The 22,880-nt window shown below is 41.2% G+C and overlaps 2 protein-coding genes across 3 annotated transcripts; both read right to left on the reverse strand.

Annotated features, from left to right (window-relative positions):
* Positions 1-572: 572 nt before the first annotated feature.
* mus81 (MUS81 structure-specific endonuclease subunit) lies at positions 573-7,101 on the reverse strand. Of its 2 annotated transcripts, none has more exons than XM_018689354.2 (17): positions 6,996-7,101; positions 6,596-6,738; positions 6,115-6,244; positions 5,546-5,631; positions 4,873-5,022; positions 4,707-4,787; positions 4,522-4,610; positions 3,570-3,779; positions 3,363-3,500; positions 3,155-3,282; positions 2,953-3,065; positions 2,309-2,428; positions 1,957-2,052; positions 1,674-1,802; positions 1,480-1,583; positions 983-1,066; positions 573-900 (listed from the first exon to the last, which is right to left on the reverse strand). In XM_018689354.2, the coding sequence occupies exons 2-17, from the start codon at positions 6,734-6,736 to the stop codon at positions 834-836; spliced, it is 1,866 nt and encodes a 621-aa protein (XP_018544870.1). In that variant the 5' UTR covers positions 6,737-6,738; positions 6,996-7,101; the 3' UTR covers positions 573-833. The 2 variants fall into 2 exon arrangements, with proteins under 2 accessions (XP_018544870.1, XP_018544869.1); XM_018689353.2 differs by having other exon boundaries at positions 4,873-5,025.
* Positions 7,102-9,559: 2,458 nt separating this feature from the next.
* On the reverse strand, positions 9,560-16,293 carry ovol1a (ovo-like zinc finger 1a). Its single transcript, XM_018689342.2, has 5 exons — positions 15,693-16,293; positions 11,592-11,821; positions 11,304-11,495; positions 10,767-10,911; positions 9,560-10,350 (listed from the first exon to the last, which is right to left on the reverse strand). The coding sequence occupies exons 1-5, from the start codon at positions 15,790-15,792 to the stop codon at positions 10,004-10,006; spliced, it is 1,014 nt and encodes a 337-aa protein (XP_018544858.1). The 5' UTR covers positions 15,793-16,293; the 3' UTR covers positions 9,560-10,003.
* Positions 16,294-22,880: the final 6,587 nt, after the last annotated feature.

A 22,880-nucleotide genomic window follows, 5' to 3' on the forward strand; every position in this document is an offset into this window, starting at 1 on the left:
TTACCAGCTTCTAGAGCAGGAAGTGCTGTCGCTGTAACTAACACACCAAACTCTATTCAGAATTCTTCATATTTTAAAAGTTTCCTGGAAGAAGAAACCAGCCCTTTTAAAGCAGCAACCAGTGGAAAAACACAGCTCTTCAGTGACATCTAGTGGCAGCTGTAGGAAACAACACATATTCACTCCTTCAATTATTTCCTCCATGAAGCTACATGAAGCTCCAGCTGAAGTTTACAGGCTCGTTCAGGCCTCTGGTTTAGTGGCATGTTGAATTATAAGTGAAGAACTGTTAACTCTGAGGTGTTTTTACCTTTTTACTGTTTCCTCTTTTGGGTTTTCCAGATCAAGATGATCTTGTTTCTCCTCCTCCACCTCATCTCATCATCAAGGCTCCATTAAGACAAGTGGAGGATGCTCGCTGGAATAAAAACTTAGCGTGTTAGCATGTGGCTAATTAATAAAGCACAAACAGAAATAATAAAGCTGTTAAAACTGGACTTTAAAATGCAGCACCCACCTCTGCTGGCATCTTCTGTCTTCAGTAATACTGCTACTGCTCGAGGTCGACAGAATATTATTCAAAATAAACTTTATTGACACAGTATCAGGCTACAGTGATGAAATCTCTTCATACAAGTTTTCAGTGGGAATATTTTAAAGTAGTTAAAACATAGCAGCATCTTTACTTTGACATAAACACATAGATAACAGTCCTCAAAGGAGGAGGAGCTGGAAGTTAATGACTGAGTGTGATCACATTATGAGGCGTCCATCTTTGAGAGAGGAAATATCTGAATGAGGGGATCAAAGAGTTCGTCTGTGACTGTGTGAATTCATGTCAGAGCTCCTGGTGTACAGTACAGCTGGTAAACTGTTCTGCTCAGAGCTGGACCCAGGTTTCTGAAAAAAAACAGGAAATTCAGCGTGTTCTTTAGGGTGCAGACAGACAGACACAAATTAAACTGATGTACTCTTTACAAACCTTTTGAGTTTCCCGTATCGGATGGAAGAGAGGAGCTTCTCTTTCTCTGCTTCACTTCTACACTGTTCATAGGCGCTGAGGAGACTGAGAGAAGAGGCAGAGAGATGAAGAAAAAATACAAGTAAAGCCTCATCAGGCCACGCTACTCGTTCATATTGTTCTTCTCTTAACAGTGGTGACATTTAAGATCAGTCTGGTCTCATTTAAGTGAGAGAGTGTGTCTACATATGTTTTAAATTTGCATTTACCTGGAGTTTTACAAAGCTACGCCAGGTGAGAGGCTCAGAGACACAAAACTCCCTGTTCTTCCTAAAGCTCTTTGATGTTCTTAAAACCATAAATATACTGTATCGTCTTATGGATAATCAGAACTTCAAATAAAACATCAGAAGAGTGTGATGTCTCTAGACTCCAGACAAGAGGAGGACACGGAAATCATGAGGACAGACCTGAGAGGAGGAGAACAGAGGGAGGGAACGTGGAAGTAGACTTGTTACCTGTGTGGAGTGCTGTATTGCTCCAGTATGGCTGCTGCTTTGTCTCCAGACAAACCACTAATCTGCATCAACTGCCTGGCGAAGACTTCTCTCACTGTCTGACACTGGAGGGAGAGAAAAGGGGGACGTAAGCGCAGATTCAAAGTGCAGGTTTTAAAGCAGGTGAATGTAAATGTCCACACACACACACTCACCTTGTTTTTGACCGCCCCGTGGTTGAACTCTGCAAAAGAAATGAGCGAGCAGGAAGGATTCCCTCGCTCCTCCTCGCCGCTGCCTTCGTCACCCTCCAGCTCTCTGGAGCGACAGAGCAGCGCACGGTTCTGAAATGAAGAAAAACACAGAATACTTAGGTACAGTTCATCACAAGTCATGTTTCTACGCAGCTCAGTTTATTCAAAGCTATAAATATAATATTAAATTAAACAGATGAGTGTCCATTCGCTGTGTTAACGTGGAAATGTGTGTGTGTGTCACCTGGTAGAGTTTAGTCAGGTATCGAGTCATGACGGTGAGGTACGCTGCAGACTCCCTCACATCCTGGACTCTCTTCACAAAGAAGCCGTCAACCACCTGTCGCACACACACACACACACACACACACACACACACACACACACGGCACATTTGCACGTTTGTATCGACTACAGTTGTTGTCATTATCAATAATTTTAATCAATAAAAATTCCACAAAAATGTCCAGTTTTATCTGATCAACAGTCAAAAATCTAAATATATTCAGTTCACTTTCATGTGAGACAAATAAAAACACAAATCCTCAAAATAAAAATCTGACTTTTTGTGTGTGTAGGACTGTGTGTGTTCACACCTGTGTGTTGACTATGGCCTGCTGCAGTGTAGTCTCAGGTAGACTCAGGTGTGATGCAGCCGTCCCACACTCCTCCACCAGATAGACGGGCCGACGCAGACCACACCTCTTCAGTCGGAACTGATGGAGGGAGAGAGGAAGAGTTAAATCTGTAAACCAGGTACTAACACACAGTTCAGTCTGTAAAATGTCACGAGAGTCTAAGAAAAAACATCCACCATCTTTCTGTGCAACAGTTAACAACTCAAACGTATTCATTTAGCAAAGATGTAAAACAGAGCAAATATTTGACGTTTTTGTTTTTAAAATAACTAAAGCAATAAACTGATCTACAACAGCCACAGAACGTTAAAAAATAAATACATAAAACTAAAATTACTGTGTCATGGGAGGCGGTTAATATTCCAAGAAAAAACTTACAAGATTAAAGTCGTAAATTTAGGAGGAAGAACCTGAATATTCTGATTATAAAGTCACAAATTTACAAGAAAAAAAGTGGGAAAATAGTTTGTTTTTTCTCCTAAATGTACGACTTTAAACTCGATCAATTTTCTGTCAGCTAATCAATTCAGATACTAATTGTTTCATCTGTACTGTAAGATGTTGAACGTTTTTGTATTTGTTTATTTCATTAACACACCGACCTTCTGTTCCCTGAAGCGTCCGTCGATGATGCTCCCACACAGGTCGTCCATCCTCTTCCTCTCGATGATGTAATCGAGGACCAGCTCCCGGGCGACGGGCGCTCGCAACTGACCTGGGACGAGAAGGAAATAGTGGGATTATAATTCGCTCTCACTGAAGTATTTATTACAGTGACTCTAATTTCTGCTGCGTCCGTGTTACCTGGAACAGGTGCGACCTTTTCCCGAGCCACCCACAGGAAGTCTCCGACGTTTAGTTTCCTGACGTCGAAGTTGACTCCATTTCTCTGAAGCTCTTTGACCAGCTCCTGTTTGCGGTGCTGGCTGCCGCTGCACCAACAAATCAACGTGACACGATGACGTATATATTCAGTGTGTGAGCTGGAAACACTTCCTGACAGTTCTCTTACCCTGTGGTTTCAATGAAGTCCACACAGAGAATAATTTCATAGGTTCCAGGCAGGAGACATCCTCCGTTCGTCTTTCTGCTTGTCGTCTGTGAATCTGACTCCGTCCCGTCCACATCACTCCCCGGCCTCTTCGTACGTCTGTGAAGAGATAATTATTCGTTTTCTTCCAGCCAGAAGACGAGCACAATATCTACAATATCTACTCACTGTGCTCTGTCCTCCTGCTTCTCTTCTTCTTCTACGTCTTCATCGCTACCAGTAAGATCCACGACCCCGGGGCCGCCCTCCTCTTCCTCCTCCACCTCCTCTCCTTCGCTCCTAACCTCCACTCCTCCCTCCTCGGTGTTGCCTTTAGTCCCTTGTTCTGCCGACTCCAGCCGCTCAGCCAAAGCCAGACCCTGCTCTGTCAGAGAATACCTGAGAGACAGGAAACAGGAAGTGGAAACAGGAAGGAAATTAGCTGTAACAGTAAAAGAGTAAATGACACCAATGAGATAAAATTAGAAAACAATCACCCTGGATGATGAGCTGCAGATATGGCAGACACATTAAAAAAGGCTCATTAATACGATTCATTTCAGTCTGCGTGTCTTCCTCAAAGCACCCTCACTTTGCCAGGTTATTATGAAAAAGAAATTTTCATCTCAAAGAAACTTTCACATGATTAAATCCAAAACAATATGGTGCATTCATGTGGTGTCGAAATAATTGTAAAAATGAGTTCCAGACTGGGAAAATACCACAGAATACACAACAACAACTTGAAAAATTCTGGTACATGACTTGCCGAGTTGTTGTTGTCATATATGCAGAAACATGGCCGCCGAGAGTAAATGTTGAAGGATGGTAAGAAACTTTCTATTTACGGTGCAAATTTGCATATTTGTGGATCAAATTTTTTTGCTAGATTTAATTTGTTATATGTTATTAGGTTGTAACTGTTAGTTGCTGTTCACGTAGAGTGACCCAGGTTATTAGAAATGACTCAAAACACACAGAAGTTGAACGACTTCCCATCGTGGGAAATCATCCGAGGAGCACATGAATGCAACATTTAAAAACAGCGTCTGTTGCTGCTGTGACTGTTGTCTGTCGCCCAAACGAGATGAGTTTAAAACAGGATCACTGGCGAGGTGAGATGTGTGTGCTCCCTGTGTACCTTGCAGGATTGTGGGTCTTTATCACCAGGTTCTTCTGGATCAGAGTGCTGACTGACGACCAGGCCGTGTATTTACTGCCCAGATCTGGCTACAGACGAGATGAAGGAGGGAAAATAAACATAAAGCACAAGAATATTTACACAGGAAGATCAGTACCAGGGAATACAAAACATATTTAACTTACCACACTAAAAGATTTCTCACTGAGAAGCTGGGCTTCAGTTTGTAGTTCCATCTTAAACATATAACCTTTGCTGCCTGGGATCTGGACAGAGGGATGATGATAATGATACAGAGGCTGAGGTGCAATACTTCATTATTTCAGCAGGTTTAATGGAGGTAAAATGTACCTGTGATTGTCGGTAAAGGGTGAGCAGAACAGCGTAACCTCCAGACCTCTTCTGAGGAACATACTCCCTCTTCTTCTTCCTCCTCTCCCCTCCTCCTCCTCCTCCTCCTCCTCCTCCTCCTTTATCCGTCCCTTGATCTGCTGCAGCATTCTTCTACAAACACATTAAAACTGATCACATATCTGATCATGCAGACATGTTACTTCCCTCTATCTGCTGAATTCAATACAATAAAACTAAAAGCTTTACATTTACTCTCTCTTTATACATTACAGTCAGTCATAACAGCAATTAAATGCACAAATGAACAGAAAAAGCAGCATCTTGTTTTACATGTTTTCATAAGATAACTCAGGATTAGAGGAACCCACAGTAACACAGGCAGGTTGTCAGGACAGATTTTCTGACTTTTTCTGATCATTATTAAACTGTTTGAGCTGAATTAAATCTTTGTCGTCACATCCTGAATGTTCACACCCTCATGAAAACCTCTCAGTCTTTTTAACTCAATAAAGTATTTTAGCAAAACTCAAAATACTCCTCACATATTTAGTTAAAAACAGTTTGGTTTGACTCTGACAATATTGAAGGCAGATTCTACTAAACATTTACTTTCAAAGAGTTTAATCTTCTCCATGATTTGTGTGAGAAAAACTCCCTCTCTCATCACTACCTTTCTGGAGGGAGCCAGGCTGTTGTTGTCTGGTCTGCCAGGAGGGGGCGCTCCTTTATTGAGGGAATGAATGGGAGCGTCTGGACCTGGAGCAGAGGTGAAGAGGAGAAAGTGAAATCACTGTAAAATAAATAGCTACAGACAAATTTGGATCCTGTGGTTTGTAGTTTTTTAAATTATATTTTTATTAATTCCTTCTACGTTTCCTCCTGTCTGAACATCGTCACCTCGTCAGATATAAGTTCACATCATCTTTAGAAAACATGAATAAAAACTGTCATTAGGTTTAATTCATGATTAATTAATGGCTGAAGATGTCAGCTTTTTTCTCCTTTAATCTTAAACATGTAGTTTTATTTCTGCTTTTTATGAACAGTTCAATTGTAATCAGCGTCTATTAATTTGTGAAGGTGAGTTTTATATATTTAAATTATTATTCATCTTGAGTTGAGGGGGTTCATGGCTTCTTGACTATTTTATCCTGTTTTTATACTGCTATATATGCAAATGAAATTAAGTTAAAACATAATCTAGTTTTAACAATCTAAAATCATCCATCTGTTTCTTACCGTTCTCCCTCAGGTGTCGTTGGAGTTTTTCATCCAGTATTTTACAGATGCCGTCTCCGAAGTTTTGGAGGATCTTCGCCTCTTTGGCGTTTTGTAGCGGGAGTGGATATTTATTCAGAGAGCTGATGGCCTGATGAAACATTAAAACACATACACGCAAATGATTTATTTGATACTCACCAGTCTCTCCACATTATGTATGTTTACACTGAAAATGAGGTTTTGTTTCTGCCTTTATTGTCCATTTACAAACTTATGTTTCAAGACTTTTAAATCATATGAACTTACCTAATGAAAAAGACATGTTCAAGTAGCTTTGGACAATAACGTAGAGACATCTGACCATTACACCCTCATGTGATTGTTAAATATCCTGTAGCGCATCTTTTACCAACTCTGCTTTGCTTTAACTTAGTTGTTCAGTTTTAATAACGACCAGAGCCGCTTCCTGCTCAGCAACACAGTATATGAAGTGGTCTACCTTCTGGTAGACGTACTGGATCTTCAGTCCCTTCTCTCTCGCCTCGTCCCGGAGCTCGGTGAGCCACTTCAGGAACAGCGGGTTCGGACAGGGGGGCAGGGCGCGTTTCCGACCCAGCCGGACCGGCTCCGAACCTGGCATCCCTTTGAGTCCGACAGGAGAGAAACGACACGATAAACTCCGGCTGCGACACTAGAGACACGTTAAACTACCTTTAGCTAAACTGGTGCAACTTTAGCTAACATAAGCTAACGTTAGCAAACTCTAACTAGCAATGTGCCCTGTGTTGAGTTTTCACCGACAACTTAACAAGTTTAAAAGTAATAAACAACATGTGTAGAAAGTTTTAGCAAAGAAAACATTGAGGTAAATCGTGTTTGTAACTGTAAAAGCAGCTCACCTTTTAATTGTGAAGCTGCAGCAGCTGCTCGCGCCTTGTATTCAAAGTCACGGCGCACTTCCTTGTTGACACCGGTCACATGACCGGAAGTAAAGAAGTGAGATGTAAATTAGACAAAAAGATAAATACAGACGTAAACAAATGCTTAAATAAGTAAATAAATGAACCGGAAATGTGTGTTTTTTGGTTTTATGAGTAAAATAAATAATGATGAATAAATGACCATAAGAATTAATGAATACAGCAGTTTACTATGTTGGCGTTTGTCTGTTTACTTCTACCACCAATATGGGCGAAAATATAAGCCACTTTGTACGTGTTTGGACATATTTCAATGATTAATCAGTCATCCATATGTATTTTATGTGGATAGACAAATCAGTTAATCAATACATGCTAGTGGCTCAGTGAGGCTGCACTGGTAGAGCCTTGCTTTGAGCTAAATGCTAGTTAACACTAAGCAGAAAATACAGCTGAGGCTAATGGGAATGTCACTAGTTTTCCTTTGTATTATAAACCAAAGTACTGGATGGATTAAAATGATTATTATGATGGATTCAAACCTGAGGGGTCACCAAAGTTCATCTGACCCTCACAGGTACGTGAATGGGTTGTGCTTATAAACTTCAAAAACCATCTCAAATAGATAAACATAAATAACAAACTACATTTCTCTGCCATGTTTAAGTGCTGAAGTGCAGCTTCAGAAATATTCCCACGAATCAATTTTAGCCACAGGACTTGACTGTGTGAATAACCGAATGACTTCCACCTTCCTTCAATACAATTGGTGTCAGTTGACTTGAAGAGACCGTTATGTGGTTGCCACCTGAATCCGCCTCCTCATATCCTCAGGCTGAAGTTTGGGAGTTGGCTGGAATCCTCCAACAAGACCAGACAGAGATCAGGAATCCAACCTCACCCTCGCAGCCACATCCCCTCTATGAGTCAAAAGCTTGGAGTAAAAAGTGGCACAATTAGCGCACAACAGCCGTTTTTTGTTGACTCACACAGGCTGAAGAGGGAATGTAAAACTTTGTTAACTCACACTGATGCTAAAAAACATGTTTAATGTTGTAAAACGAGGCCAAAGGAGACAAATAACCCACAGAAACTATTTATAGACCTTAAATACGATACATCAGAACTCTACTCAGTTGTATTTATGAAGTGTTTTGGCCAGGTTACTGACATTTTAACAGTTATACCACAAGTTCCCGTTGTGCCTTTAGCAACATTTTTCTGTCATCACTCACTTGCCTTAACTTGTAAATACAGTATATTAGATTCATTTTGCTCACATCCTTTAGTATCTTTTATTTATCGCTTGCATTGTCTTTTTACTCACAGCTCTCGAGTGTGATTTGCTGCTGCAGTTTCCATCAGGTTTATATTATTGTCTCATATTATGAGGGTGTGAACAGCCTGTTATTGGTCATTAAAAGCTGGTTCTAATTCTGTTTCTGTGCCGTTACAGCCCTCAGGAGGTTGCATACATTCACAGACACACACCTTAAAAGTGAAAACTGTGTTTTTCTTAAAGAAAACGAAGATGTGATCCAGTCTCTTTACATCATGGGGAGGTGTGTTGGAGGTGACTCATCTTTTTCTGCAGAAGGAAGCTGCTGCAGCTTCTGGGGGTTGATAATAATCTGGATTTAAACAGATAAGATGATGGAAAACTGTCACGTTTGGGTTGAGAACAAAGAAGGTGGATTTATTTTTGCATCTGCAGTGCTGCGTTACTCATCTCACAGCTTTATTTATTATATGTATCAGTCCTGCAGCAGCATTTTAGTTCATTGCTTCTTTAAAATTGAATAAATTCATTAAAAAAGTAGAAACTCAAATAAAACTAAATCAATTTAAATTGGATAAAATGTCTAGAGCTACCTGATTATACATTCATACTTACTTTGTCAGTCGATCCAGGTTTAACCTTCTGTTGTCTCTTCACCTCATTTTCTTTAAACCCTGAGCTCTCGTCATTTCACTGACGATTAAAGAATAGTTTCCGTTTGGGAAACACATTTTGTTCTTTACTGCCAAGGATTACATGAGAAGTGAAATATTAACACATTGTTTTATGTGAAAATATAAAATATTGGAGGATAACATCAATATGTACCAGTGTAATTGGTTATAATTAATTTAAAATGTTGGTAGGAGATACTGTATGTTTTTCCCAACTACTTTTTTTGTTTGAGATGAGTCTCAAGACAACAAATCTTTTAGGAAATATCAGTCTTTTAGTTAAATATCGTTCTGTCATTTTCAAACATTATATTTTCTGGAAAATCAGATGCTTTGGGAAAAACTGGTTAGGAAAAAGGGCAGGACCACAGCAGGTTGTTGGTATATTTTCTATAATATGTCCTAATATTTTCCAGCCTGGTGTCACCAAGCATTTTTTTCCTTCTTGCGTGTCATTTCAACCTTCCTAACCAAAGTGACGTTGAATGACACAGGAAAAGCTTAAAATTCATCAACGTGAAACATGAAATGTCCTGAAAGTGGCGCGCCATTGGAATTGGAGGAGATTCTCTCTGAGTTCACACCTTTCAGCCTTGAGCCACAATTAACCTCAAACACTGTTGAATCAATAATGTCGGACACATAATCAACACAAATCCTGACAAAAAGGAAAATCATTCTTGTATAATATATTAATCCCTTTAATATAAAGCTTTTCTTTAATAGAAAAACTATTTTTTTGCTGTACAGGAAAACCCACAGGAATTATTCATATGCATTATATATAGCCAGAAAAATACGACGGTCTATGTTGTCAAGTATGTAAATAATCTCATAGGTCAGAGGTCAAAGTCCGACTTGGTGAATTAATTCATTAAACATTAAAGATGCCCAAATCCACACACACATACATTCATAAATATACACACATATTTACAGATTACAGTACGTTTACTTTCCCTGACTTGTCATCCACCCATCCTTCATCCGTCCGCCCCTGAGTTTATTTCGATCTTTCAGGCTCCCCTCTCCGTTTACTGCCCTGCTGATCCTGTGGTATCATCGCTGTCGGCTCCTTGAGGAGAACCTGGCGTGGATCCTCCGACCGACCATCCGTCTTTACCTCCTCCTCCTGACGCTGCTCTCCTCGCGGCCTTCCCCTTCAGCAGGGAGCTGTTGGGGTGAAGCGAGTGGAGGTGGAGCAGCAGCTCGTCCTGAGTCCCCGCCGTGTGGCCGCACTCCTCGCAGACGTACAGCTTGTTGCGTCGCTCCTTGTAGGCGTACTTCAGCGTGACGCCGTGGATCTTCTTCATGTGCGACTCCAGGGAGCAGCGCTGGGTGAAGGCCTTGTCGCACACAGTGCACTTGTACGGACGGACACCTGTGCGAACATTAAAAAACATCTCACATACTGTTTCACATTTGTTCAATCTGAGCACTTGTGTTTTGGTGCGTTCCAGTTGGACTCAGAAGTTGGAAAGTTCCTAGTCAGAAGTTTCAACTGGAAGGTCGGATTTCCACCTCGGAAAGTAAGAATCCAAGATGGCAGCTACTCGCAACAACAGTAGAGAACAATAATATTAAAACAGTTCTGTCTTTTTTGTGAACATGTTGCTACACTGTACGTGCAAAATACTGCGTAGAGTGTTGTTATCAACAACGTCCGGGATATGTTTGAATTTGAGCGGCTTTTAAAAGTGTTTGCTTTAAAAAATGAGGTATTCTTCAGTTTGTTTTGAATTTCTACTCTGTGTGTCCATGTGTCTCCAACATCCAAACAAACCGGCGTGTATCTACCTGTGTGTGTGCGCACGTGTCTCTTGAGGTCGAAGGTGTCGTTGAAGCCTTTGCTGCAGAAGCTGCACAGGTGTTTCTTGGTCTCGTTGTGACACTTGACGTGTCTGTTTAACATCCGCTGGTGCTGGAACGTCTTCTGGCAAACCTACAGCAACAATACAGTCAGAGTCAGACCATGTTGGCATAACAAATTCAAAATTCTCAGAGGTAGAGCTGCAAAACTACAGAGGGCTTGTTTGGTACGTTAACGTAACCGAACAAAAAACCCACAAACATCTGGCTTTTTTTTAATTAAGCTTTAATTTCCTGATCAAATGTCAGGTTTAATTAAGTCTATTCAGTAGTCGGATATTTATCAGCTCCGATGAGCAGTGACAGAAACATGACCCACTTATTATCCACTATCAACAATAGCTATCACGGAGGCACTGTTTCCTCTGTTGGTAACTTCTGTACTGCAGTACAGTAACTAAAGTAACTTAAACACAGAGTTCAAGGTAAAAGTCTTCATATCAAAGACTCCTGTTCCAGTCTCACCTGGCACACAAACGGCCCCGTCGCCGGACTTTGACTCTGACCTGTCGACCTGGTCACCATGGAAACCACCTCCGTGGGGGCGGAGGCGACTGGCATCACAGCGGCGTGAGGGGTTAAGGATGGAGGGGTGGGAATGGGAGGAAGGGAGAGAGGAAGAGGAGCGGGGTCGGAGGGTAACTCGCCCGTGGTCACCTGTGGCGGAGAGAGAGAATAAAAACCCAGTTATCACGTCAACATTTTCATTTATTTCTGTTTTTCCTCTGTTGGTTCCTCTGCTCGTTCCCTCACCTTCATTTTCGACCTGACGTACGTGGAGCCGCCCTGCGACCTCCTCCTGACCTCTGACCTCTCCTCCGTCGAGGCCGCCGGGCTCTGCGGTCGGCCCAGCACCGTGCTGGACGGCAGCTCGGCGTGCGTTCGCGTGTCCGACACAGACTGTTTGGTGAGGCAGAGCGGCGTCGTCTCGGCGGGACTCGCCTCGGCCTCCATCGTCAGGATGGACGGAGGGAAGATGGAGACTACGAGGAGAGAGAGGGAGTCAGCGTCTTGATTTAAATCTCTTCTTAAAACACAACACGTCATTTTCTTCTCCTCTCTGGGGAACTGACAGGATTAATCGATTAATAGATCAACAGAAAATTAATTGTCAACTGCTTTGATAAAAGATGAAGTCATTTCCCAAACAAACTTTCCCTAATTCCAGCTTTTCAACCTTCAGGATTTGCTGTTTTTCTTTGTCTAAACTGATTATTTTGGGATTGAGCTTGAACTGTAACAAATATTTCAAACTATTTTCTCACATTTTATCGGCAAATTGATGAAAAAAAATAAATCTAAAGACGATAAATATCTTTAAAAACAGATAATAGAGTGGGACAGAGGGAAATCCAGCAAGATGATTCTCCTCAGACAGAATTTCACAACAGCTGCTTCACACTTACACAATCTCTCAATTAGCAAACATGCAGAGTTAAATATGTGTTTGTATGTGTGTGTGTGTGTGTGTGGGTGTGCACACATTTGAGTTATTGTTGTGACTTATTTTGCACACACACACACACACACACACATTACCATTACAGTTAGACTTGTCCAGCCAGACAGTCTTGCAGCACCAGCTCTGTACCTTCCTCAAACAATCCACCTCCACAGAGAGGTGGATACCTGTGTGTGTGTGTGTGTGCGTGTGCAAAGGGAAGTGTGTACTTGTTGTGTGTATGAACACACTCTAACAAAACAGGGCTGAAAGAGGGAGAGACAGAGAGAGATGTCAGGTCTATAGACACAGAAACCACTGAGCCTCCAACATACAGGTGTGTGCACGTCTTTGTGTGTGTGTGTGTGTGTGTGTGTGTCCAGGTAGCCCAAAGGCAGGTGTGGTTCAGCTCGGCGAAGACAACGAATCAGTTGACTCTGCAGAGCCTGAATCAGATAAAACTCAAATGTAAATGCAAATGAAGGCCCGCAGTGTGAAGATGAAAAGATGTAACATCTGAGCTGTAAAGCAGCAGAGGTAACGGTACTCAACAGCTGATCATTCTTATACTTTCATGTCCGTGTGATCTCCACAATGACTTTACAGTGACTTAACTGGCCTGGATCTAATTTAAAATGTTTCAGTATCCATAAAATACAGCTCAGAATTTGGCTCACTGGTCAGTATCCAGAGACCTGATCGACCTGTAGCTTGATTTACTAAATGTATGTTTCCAAACATCTAAAGTAACCAGATCACTTCACGTGGACGGGATTGAAAAACCTTTCTCTCTGTTTCTGGTGTGGTGATTGTTTCTGTGGTGACTGCTGCTGCTGGACATTTAATCTCATCTCGTATTGTTTGTTCACCTCTCCTTCCCCCCTCACCAATGAATGAGAGGTGTGTGTGTGCTTAGGTATATGTGTGTGTGTGTGTGTGTGTGGGAGGAGGTTCAAAATACCCCCAATGTTTCTACCTCAACAGAGAAAGAGTAAGAAGGGGGTAGTTGTGTTGACCGTAATGCTCTTTAATATTTTCCTTCCATCCATTTAATGACGCTCAGCTGGGAGAAAGAGTCAACAACTGGTAGATAACTTTATCAAACACAGGGTGTGTGTGTTGTGCATATGTGCATGTGTGTGTTTGCTAAAGGCGGACTGTCTGCAGCAGGAGGCTGCCTCTAAGGTCCGTTACATTTCCTTCCACCCAATAAACATTAACCTCGCAGCACCTTCACAGTTAAATCCACCTCGAAAGCAAACCACTGAACATGACACACATCATTCTTTTCATCCGTGACCGAAAAACAAAAGTAAAATTCACAGTGACGACAAAACTCCAGGAAGTCTCTGTTTCATAACCTGTTGTAAAACAACTTGTCGTTTTTACACTTCAATCTTTGCACGGATTAAACACACAAGATATAACATGTCACTGAGGTGGATTTATATACTCTCTATATATTTACCTTTGGACACAGCCAGGCTAGCTGTTTCCCTTTGTTTCCACTCTTTGTGCTAAGCTAAGTTAGCCAGCTGCTGGCTCCAGCAGTATTTACTGTACAGGCTGAAAGTTTTCTCATTTTACTCTCATCAAGAAAACAAATAAACATGTTTTATGACATGTTGAATTTTTCCTTTAATAACTAAACTTCATAGATAGAAAGGTTTCTCTAATGTTAAGTAAGAGGAGGGATAACCCAGACTATAAATATAAAAACTCCTACGCCTACAAACACACACACAGAGAGAGAGAGAGAGAGAGAGAGAGAGAGAACTGTCCAAATGGCATCTGGCGCCTCACAAAACTATTCAACACGCCTGTTTCTGAGGTCAATTATCATACCTCCGTGTGTGTGTGTGTGTGTGTGTGTGTGTGTGTGTGTGTGTGAGAGAGTGTGTGTCCATGTGTCACACACACCAAAAACACACGTCAGGCAGGTACATCAAGTAACGGCACATACCAGAAACTTTAGCTGAGACCGTTGCTGGGTTTGGTGAGGAGTGTTAACTGTGCGTAATTACGCACGGCCGCTCTGCTTATCACAGAGAGAGATCTCTGATGAGGCCAGAGAGTTCACTTCTCATTCTGGTTGTTGCTTAAGATCAATATTGACAAAAAGTCCCAGATACAGAATCTCATTGTGTTAAATTATTAAATTTCGCCTCAGGAAACTGAATCACTTTCTGGTTTTTGTGCGTAAAAACAGCCTGCAGGTTTGCTGTGGAGCGAGCCAGAAATACCAATGTGCTTCTATTGATTATCAGAATTATTAAATCTGATTTTTTACAGGCCTTTAAAAACACATAGAACTTCGCAGCGGTTGAATTGATCCAAGTGTTCCGGGTTTCAAACGTCGCAGAGGATGTAAAAGTCAATGATTAAAAGTTAACGGTGACGAGATGAGGAGAGGACACTCAGAGAAAAGAGGGGGGGGGTGAGAGGAGAGAGGAGAGAGAGAGAGAGAGAGAGAGAGAGAGAGAGAGAGGTTTAGGGTGTAGTCCGTTACTTGTTATCTGATACCGACGTGGTCTTACAATAAAAACTCAGCCGATGGCAACAATGGGGATTGTTCTCAATGAGAGAGGGAGTTAAAAAAAAGAGAGGTGTTTGGTGTGTGTGTGTGTGTGTGGGGGGGGGGGGGGTCGATTCAAATGCAAACAGTTCAGTTTAAGTCAAAGACGTCAAACTCAGGATTTGACAGTTAACGCTCTCACAGTTTTTCAGTTGAGACACAGTAAAGTCAATAAAGAAGCCAGATGTGTTTTTTTGTGAAAGTTTGGTCTTTAAAAAAAAAAATCATCTCCATCAGGCCTGTACTGACATTACTCTCTAACAGGCCAGAGTTGAACAGGCCTGTGTTCAACGCAGTGCCTGGCTGTACAAGGAAGAAGGCTGCAATCAGGGGTTGAAGGTCGCTGCGGGAAAAGCAACGGGCCCTGAGGCAGTTTATAGGCCGCAGCAGCGGGTTAATGACAGGTCTGTAATCAGAGGAGTAAACAAACTGACGGTTTCTACTTTACGTGTTAATTTACTGATATTTTTGATGTGGCTCACATCAGGTGGAACATTTGTTTCTGACGCACAGCAAACATTAAAATGAGGATTAAAAAGGCCTAAAGATAAAAGGTGCACAACTTCCCCCTCTGCGTGGCAGGAACTACACTCTCTGTTCTCACGGCTGTTTCCCGTTATTCGGTGGCCCCGGTCCGCAGCCGCCCCGTTACAATCACGACCCGACCCCCCCTCCCTCCTCCCCACCCGCCACACTGACACTCCTGAGGGATGTTTTAAAAAAAAAAACCCGCATTAAATCCACAAATCTGTGCATAAACGCGTCCAAAGACGCGCCAGCGATTTGGTTCTTTTAGAGAAAACAACAAACATGGCTCGTCACAGCAGCGTGGACTCACCTGGGATGTAGACGTCCCCTCGTTCATGATCGGGGAGCTCGCTCCAGTTCCGCTTTCCCGGCGAAACGTTCGTCTTTTTCACCAAAAAGGCCCGCGGCATGTTCAATTAACCCCCAGATCCTCGGAGGTGAGTTGCAGAGAAGCGGCTTCTCGCGACGGTGGAAGCACCTGAAAGTTAGAAAAAAAAGCAGGAAACTCCAAAGTTGGAGGGAAGAATGGAAGGTGTCGGGTCCCCTCTTCTCCTTCCTCCTTGCACCTTTCTTCTCGTTTCGCAAGCGGTGATCCGCTTTATCTCGTCTTTCACCCCTCAACACACCTCTTCTCCCTCTCAAGCTGGTTCTCTCTCCAGCTCTGAGTCAAAAAAAAAAAAAAAACAGGAATGAAAGTCTCGCGGCGTCGGGACAGGTGAGTCCGCTCAGGTGAGCAACCCGGACAGGTAAAGACGAATATCGTGTAAGGCGTTCTGAAATAACGGGAGTGTGTGTGAGTGGGTGAGGGAAAAAAACAGCAGATATCCCCGATCACACACACACACACACACAGTCGACAGAGGTGGGTCAGAAAAAGCAGCAGCACAGGTACTCATTTAAAAAGCAGGAAACGGACACCAGCGCGCATGCGCGTCAGAAATAACGGTGACAACAAGCTGAAGGGAGCCTGGGTTAGGCCTCTGTATACCTGCTGAACCGGTTTACCCCTCCTTTCTCTCTCTCTGTCTCAGTCTTTCCTTCCCTCTCTCTATCTCCACCTCTTCTCCATTCCGCTTTAAGGTGTGGGGAAAGCTGGAAGAAGAGGAACAAAATGTGGGGGATAAAGTGTGTGTTTGTGTGTGTGAATATAGTCACACAGGAACACACACACTCTTGGCCTGCACACACTCTATACTGCTGCTGTAGAGATACATGAACACAGCAGCAGGCGAAACAAAACAGGACATGATTGGACTCATCAGTGTTTGACAGTCGACATGTGAAGCTTCTAATCTTTGGTATTTTGACTTGTTTTTGTTTGATAAATATTTTCGAGGTTACAGAGGTGTTGTTCTTGTTCTGAAACAACATTTCAGGATGAATCACTGAAGCACAGAAAATGAAACTGATCTCTGTCGCTGAGGGTGAAACCTGGGCTGACGGACAGATTCATTCAGAGCCAATTAACATTTTGAATTTGTGAACATTTAAAGGAGGAAAACAATGTGTGAATAATTCAAATTCAGTTTGGAAGCTCTGTCATATCATCTTATCTCATATACATGTAATTAAAAGCTGAGTTTGGTCCTGATGTGGTTCTGTTCCTTTCTCCTTCACTAAACGTGGATGGCAGTAGTTTCAGATAGGTGTACCTAATAAACTGGCACCTACACGGTGTCTGTGCACATTATCAGGGAAGTTTGAGTCTTTCTTTAATGTTTGTTGTTTTGTCCAGTTTCTACTGGATACTCTGGAACTCATGCTGCATGTTAAATAGCACCATAAAGGGGGTTTATGATGTGCAGGCCTGCACGGCTCATTCACATGATGTTGTATTTGCATAATACCTCAGGCCTTTAGCTTGAAAGCGCTTGCAGGTATCGTTTGTTCCAGCCGCCATCAAGCTGCTGAACTCTAATGCCAAAGCTTAATTCAGTAGAATAATGTGCAACGCATACACAGGCACTTCAGCGTTTAGCATTTAGCTCCTAAATTCTTGTGTCTTTGACAGGTGATGTATGTGCAGCAGTTGTTTAGCATCGTGTCAACACTGTACCCAGAGGGTCAGTAAAGTTTACCTTACATCACCTTAACTTTTGCTTCTGTAATTATGATGATTGAGTGAAATCTACATGAGAAAGTCACTGGTAAAGGCAAAAACTGAAGCTAAAAAAACTGTTAATTTACTGTGACTACACTGCTTTTTCCAGTCATGGTGTAAAATCAAGCGAATAGCTTGTTCTTTGGGTTAGTTTTTACTCTATTTTTTATTTTTTCAGTCTTTATTTTGTGTACAAAACATCCCCTTGTCTCTAATTCCTGCAGGAAATATCAGAATCATGATGGAAATATGTGTAAATGAGCAAAACAAGGGGGTAAATTCAAGTCGGAAACTTTTTCAAGCTGAATGCAAACCAAAACAGATTATTTCTCAGATGTAGGAAGTGTCAGAGAAAATAACTGTCACATTTATTTTAGGGTGAAACACAGAACTCGTGTACTAAATGGACGAACTATCTGAAGTATATTTTGGATTTTTAGACTAAATGTTGGACAAAATAAGTCACTTGAATATGTCGTCTGTCAGAAAGTGTAATGGTCGATGAATAAAACAATGTAGAAAACAATCAGAATATTAATCAGTAATTAAAATATTCATTAGAGCCCTACAGTTTCTATTAGCTGTAGTTTATCTGTTGATTACTACTGGATAGTGGTGTCCCAGTGATGCTTAGTTAATTTAGTTTAATATCACAGCTAAAAGACTAATACAGGCCTGTAGTTATGTAAATGATACGTTCAGGGACCGTTGTTTGCCCCACCTTTCCCCCCCTGCTGTGTGTGTTTACAGCCCCCTCCTGCTTCTGCACTGTCCTCTTGTCTTTGTAATTAAACCAACTCATCCACAGATGCACAAACCGTTCCCTAAGTGGCCTCTGAAACACCTGAAACTTCAACATAAAACCCACAGACGAGGACAGAAATAAATGCTGCAACTGCATCAGTTTAACCTCAAAATACAACAAAGCAAGTGTCACTTAAAGGGTAGAAACTGCACCTCAAAGGACTTAAAACCTCATTATTATGATCCAAAATCTTCAGGACCAAACCAATAGCAGCTGTGATAACACTGCTGTCATGTGGATCAGGAATATGTTGGTGTTTCGGCTTTAAATTCTCCTCCTTGTTCAGTATTTTAATGTCATTTTAGTTTCTGTTTTCTCGTTGTGAGATGTGTCTCTCGGCCAGTTCCCTGTCCTGCCACCACCGCCTGCGAGGTTTTCCATTTGCATGTGTAGATAAACAAAATCCTGTGTCCAAAATAGACACGCTCAGAAAACAAACTAAAAGAAAAACAGATGATGAGAAGTCAGAGGTGTCTGATGAGAGGAGTGGTGCAGGATGAATGAATGAACGGTATGCCACCCGGGCTGTTGGAGTAGTTTGGGCTGATTAGCTACCCTTCTCCCTCCCCTCTCTTCTTTCTCTTACAGTCCCTTCACCAACTGTCATCGATACTGCTATCCTCTTTGTCACATCGCCTCTTTCTTGTGTGTAGACTTTGCGTTTTTGGATGCACTTCCTCTGTGAATCGGCCCACAGATCTCAGTCAGTTAAAAGATGCAGAGAGATAGAGGAGAAACAACAGGATACAGGAGCAGAGTGAACTGAGTGTACTCTAACACCAGTTCAACCTGATCGACAACCTCATCTGCTCCACACGACTGTTATATCTTTGTCTTCCCTCCCTCTCTCTGTTCATCTCTGCACATTAAAGGAACACAGATTTTTTTGGAGCTTGTTGGCCATCTTAAATGACGTACAACATGAAGCAGTGTTTGTTTTCTACATTAAGACACCTCAGAGTGGAAAAAGAAGAAAGTATAGAGGCCGTCTTCAAGTTTGGTTGTTGCAAACATACTTTTTCTATGCCTGAACACTGTCTGCAGCTTTCCTCTCAGGTAAAGTGCATCCCCAGTAGATTCTCAGGCAACATACAAGGTTGCCTGAGAGGCAGAACCCAGGGGGAAAAGGTCTTTAAATCACTCACTGCTGCTCCTGAGCTCATAGCTGAGAGTGCACTGTAGCAACTGATGAACATTTCAACATTTTTACACTTTTTTGTGTTGTGGCGAAACAGTCAGTCAAACAGTCAGTCAAGTTTCCTCCAGAGACTTTAGTGGGTGAACCTGTAAAAGACATGATGTGTTTTTACCCTAATCCCAAGTGGAAATGTTCAAAGCCCCTGTGTGTAAAATTTGAAGATTTCAGAAGTGGTTTTGACGACTACTAGTGGTGGCATCAGGTATTACAGCATTGCAGATAAAAATGCACACTGCCGCCTTCCGAAACAACTTACTGTACAATTAGAATGAGATTCTATAATAAATTAAAAAAACATTTAAGGTGTTATTTTAAGACGAGACACCTGCCAGCCAATCAAGAACAAGCTTCTGTGGACACGGTTTAAATCATCAACAATTCAAAGTGTCCTTGATTCTAGAAAAGGAGCAGACACTTTTTTATTGACCTACTGTTTTTTGACTTTCAATTCTCCTCATTTGCCTCTCCCTCCCTCTTCTTGTCATATTATTATTGTAGGTCAGTTTGCATATTTAATTTTTTTAAAGGCTTTGTTCTCTCAGCAGTGGGTGCGAGTACTGGTCAGGTAGCATACCTGTGTGCGTTTGTGTGGTTGTTTTACCCTGAGAAAACCTGATGTGATATTATGTTTACTCCACTAGACACTATAGTCACTTGCTGGTGTGAGGCTCCTGTTTGACATTTGGATGAAGTGTTTGATTAATAGACAGTGGAAGATGAATTTCTCCCTGTAAAGAAAAGAAAGGATAGAGATACAGATACAGGAAAGAAATTAGCTTTCATTCAGGATGGTGTTTCCTTCAGTCCAGTGTTCATTCCTCTTTTAGCTCTGTTTTTGGACTCCTAGGGGGAAATATTCAGCTCTTTAGCTGCTAAATTCTTCATTATATTCACCTGCTAGTTGCTAATGTCTCTGTCTGTTGTTTGGTGCTGGGGTGGTGATGTTCAGGTGTGATCATCAGAGCTTTTTTCACTGAAAACAGCTTCATACTGCTGCTGGAAATGAGATCAGAAAATGAGATCGACTTTCCTCCTTCAAATACACTGAACATCACGATCTACTGAATACCCTGTTCCTTTGGATATGTATTTAATTGAGATCAAAGTGTGTCTCAGAAGGTGTCTTGGCAATAATTATACATTTTCTAAACTCCAAATCCATTGTAAAGAATATATATATATATATATATATATATATATATATAAATGATTAAATGTTGTTATCAGTCATCTGTATTTCCCAAAATTGTCACAAGAGGGAAATCTCAACATAGACACCATTTATTTAAATTAGATGACTGTGAAGACTATCCAAACAACTGTAAAGACATGGCATGAGAATGGAGAAATTATCTTATGTTACACCTACAGTGCACATTAAAATAATGAACTAGTTATGTTCATCATCCTTCACAGCAACATATAAAACAGCTCACTTCCTGTTCCGTCCAGAAGGTGGTGCTGTTGACCAGTTACAGAAAAGAAGGACTAGGACACAGCAAATACAGCTGTGAAAAAGAAAGTACACCCTCTTTGAATTCTATGGTTCTACGTGTCAGGACATAATAAAAAGTCATCTGGTCCTTAACAGGTCTTAAAATTAGATAAATACAACTTCAGATGAACAACAACACATGACATATTACATTGCGTCATTATTTATTGAACAAAAACTAACCAAAATGCATAAATCTGGAAAAGGTTGTCAGGCCATTTCCAAACAGTTTGAAGTCCGTCTCAGTTAGCATGTTAACTGTTAAAGTTCACGACAGTTCAATCAGATAAAGACTGAACAGGTATGACTTGTTTGGAAGGGCTGACAGGGGAAAGCCTCCTCTGTCTGAAAGTAACATTACAGCACGGCTTAGGTTTGCAAAGTTGCATCTGAACAAGCCACAAGACTTCTGGAAAAATGTCCATTGGACAGACGAGACCAAAGTGGAGATGTTTGGCTATATACGCCATACCAGCACAAACAAAGTATTCTAGAGTCGAATATGAGGCCATCTGTCTGACAGCTAAACTTACAGCTGCTAAAAATGGTTTTACAAGCTATTGAATCATGAGGTGTACTTACTTTTTCCACACATGGCTTCTCCATTTTGGCTTCATTTTGGCTGAATAAATAATGGCACAGTGGAATCTGTTGTGTGTTGTTTTACACCTGAGGTTAGATTTAAAACATTTAAAAACCTGGTAAGCACCAGACAGTTTTTTTTTATTATGTCCTGAACATGAAATCATAGAATTCCAAGAGAATGTAATTTCTTTTTCATGTGATTCTAAACCTGTTCATGTGCATACAACTTTGTTTCTGACATCTGATTCCTGTTTAACAGGTTGGTGCTACATGATACAGCACACTAGATCATGCTTTATTGTTTTCTTTTCTGCGTGGCGTATGCCGTCGTTTGGGTGTGGACGACTGTGGTTATAGGTTTTTATTGCATTTGTTCAAGTCCATGCTCTGAAAGACTATTTTAGATAATGCAGCTCATCAAGTTCAGCACATTCTTCAACCGCCTCTCCAAATATCAACCAGCGTCGTCTCTACAAACACGTTGTTAATCCATGAACCTGCATTATTCACCTCTGAATTCATAAAAAAAGACAAACACTGAGCTTGAATTTTGGCAGTTTTGTCTTATTAATATGATTCTTTGTTTGTACAATCAACTACTTCATAATGAGTAATAGTTTTCCATCCTATCATGTTCAAAATAAAACAAAACATGACAACAACAGCCCTACCAAGTGCCCCACGTGTATTTTAAATCTATATTCTGTCTTTCTTGACCATAATTGTTTTGTCGACAGCTTATCACTGGACAAGACCAGAGATTTTAGAAATGGAAAGACAAAAACAAACAAACAAACAAACAAACAATAATAGCAGGACAATAGAAAAACAAACAGAAAAACTACTCCTGTTTACTTGCTGCGCTTGCTTTTTTTACGTCACTTGTACATTTTGGTTTCGATTGACAGATTTGGCAACTTCTGTAAATATAACAACGCTAACGGCATTAACTTAATTATCTGTGTTCATACAGGTGTTTAGATGTGGATGGGTTTCTTTGACTCACACCTCTGCACAGTAGGCAGCCAATAAAAGTGAAATAAACCAAGAAGACAAGGAAGAAGAGGAGGAGGAGTACATGTAGGTGGAAAGTAAATAATTTTTCCTGGGTAAATAAATAAAGATGATAATGCAAGCTGTTAGAAATAAGGTGGTGTAGATGTGTGGAGAGGAAGGATTCGTGTTATTAAAGGATTTAGATGACAGGTTTAATAGTTTTTAAGAGTGATGGAAACATTTTGTTTTACTTTTGTAAGGACAAACAAGATATTTGATATGTTGTTCATCAACAAAAACAATTGTATTGATAATGAA

This window comes from Lates calcarifer, linkage group LG14, assembly GCF_001640805.2.
Source record: "Lates calcarifer isolate ASB-BC8 linkage group LG14, TLL_Latcal_v3, whole genome shotgun sequence".
NCBI classification, from domain to species: domain Eukaryota; kingdom Metazoa; phylum Chordata; class Actinopteri; family Centropomidae; genus Lates; species Lates calcarifer.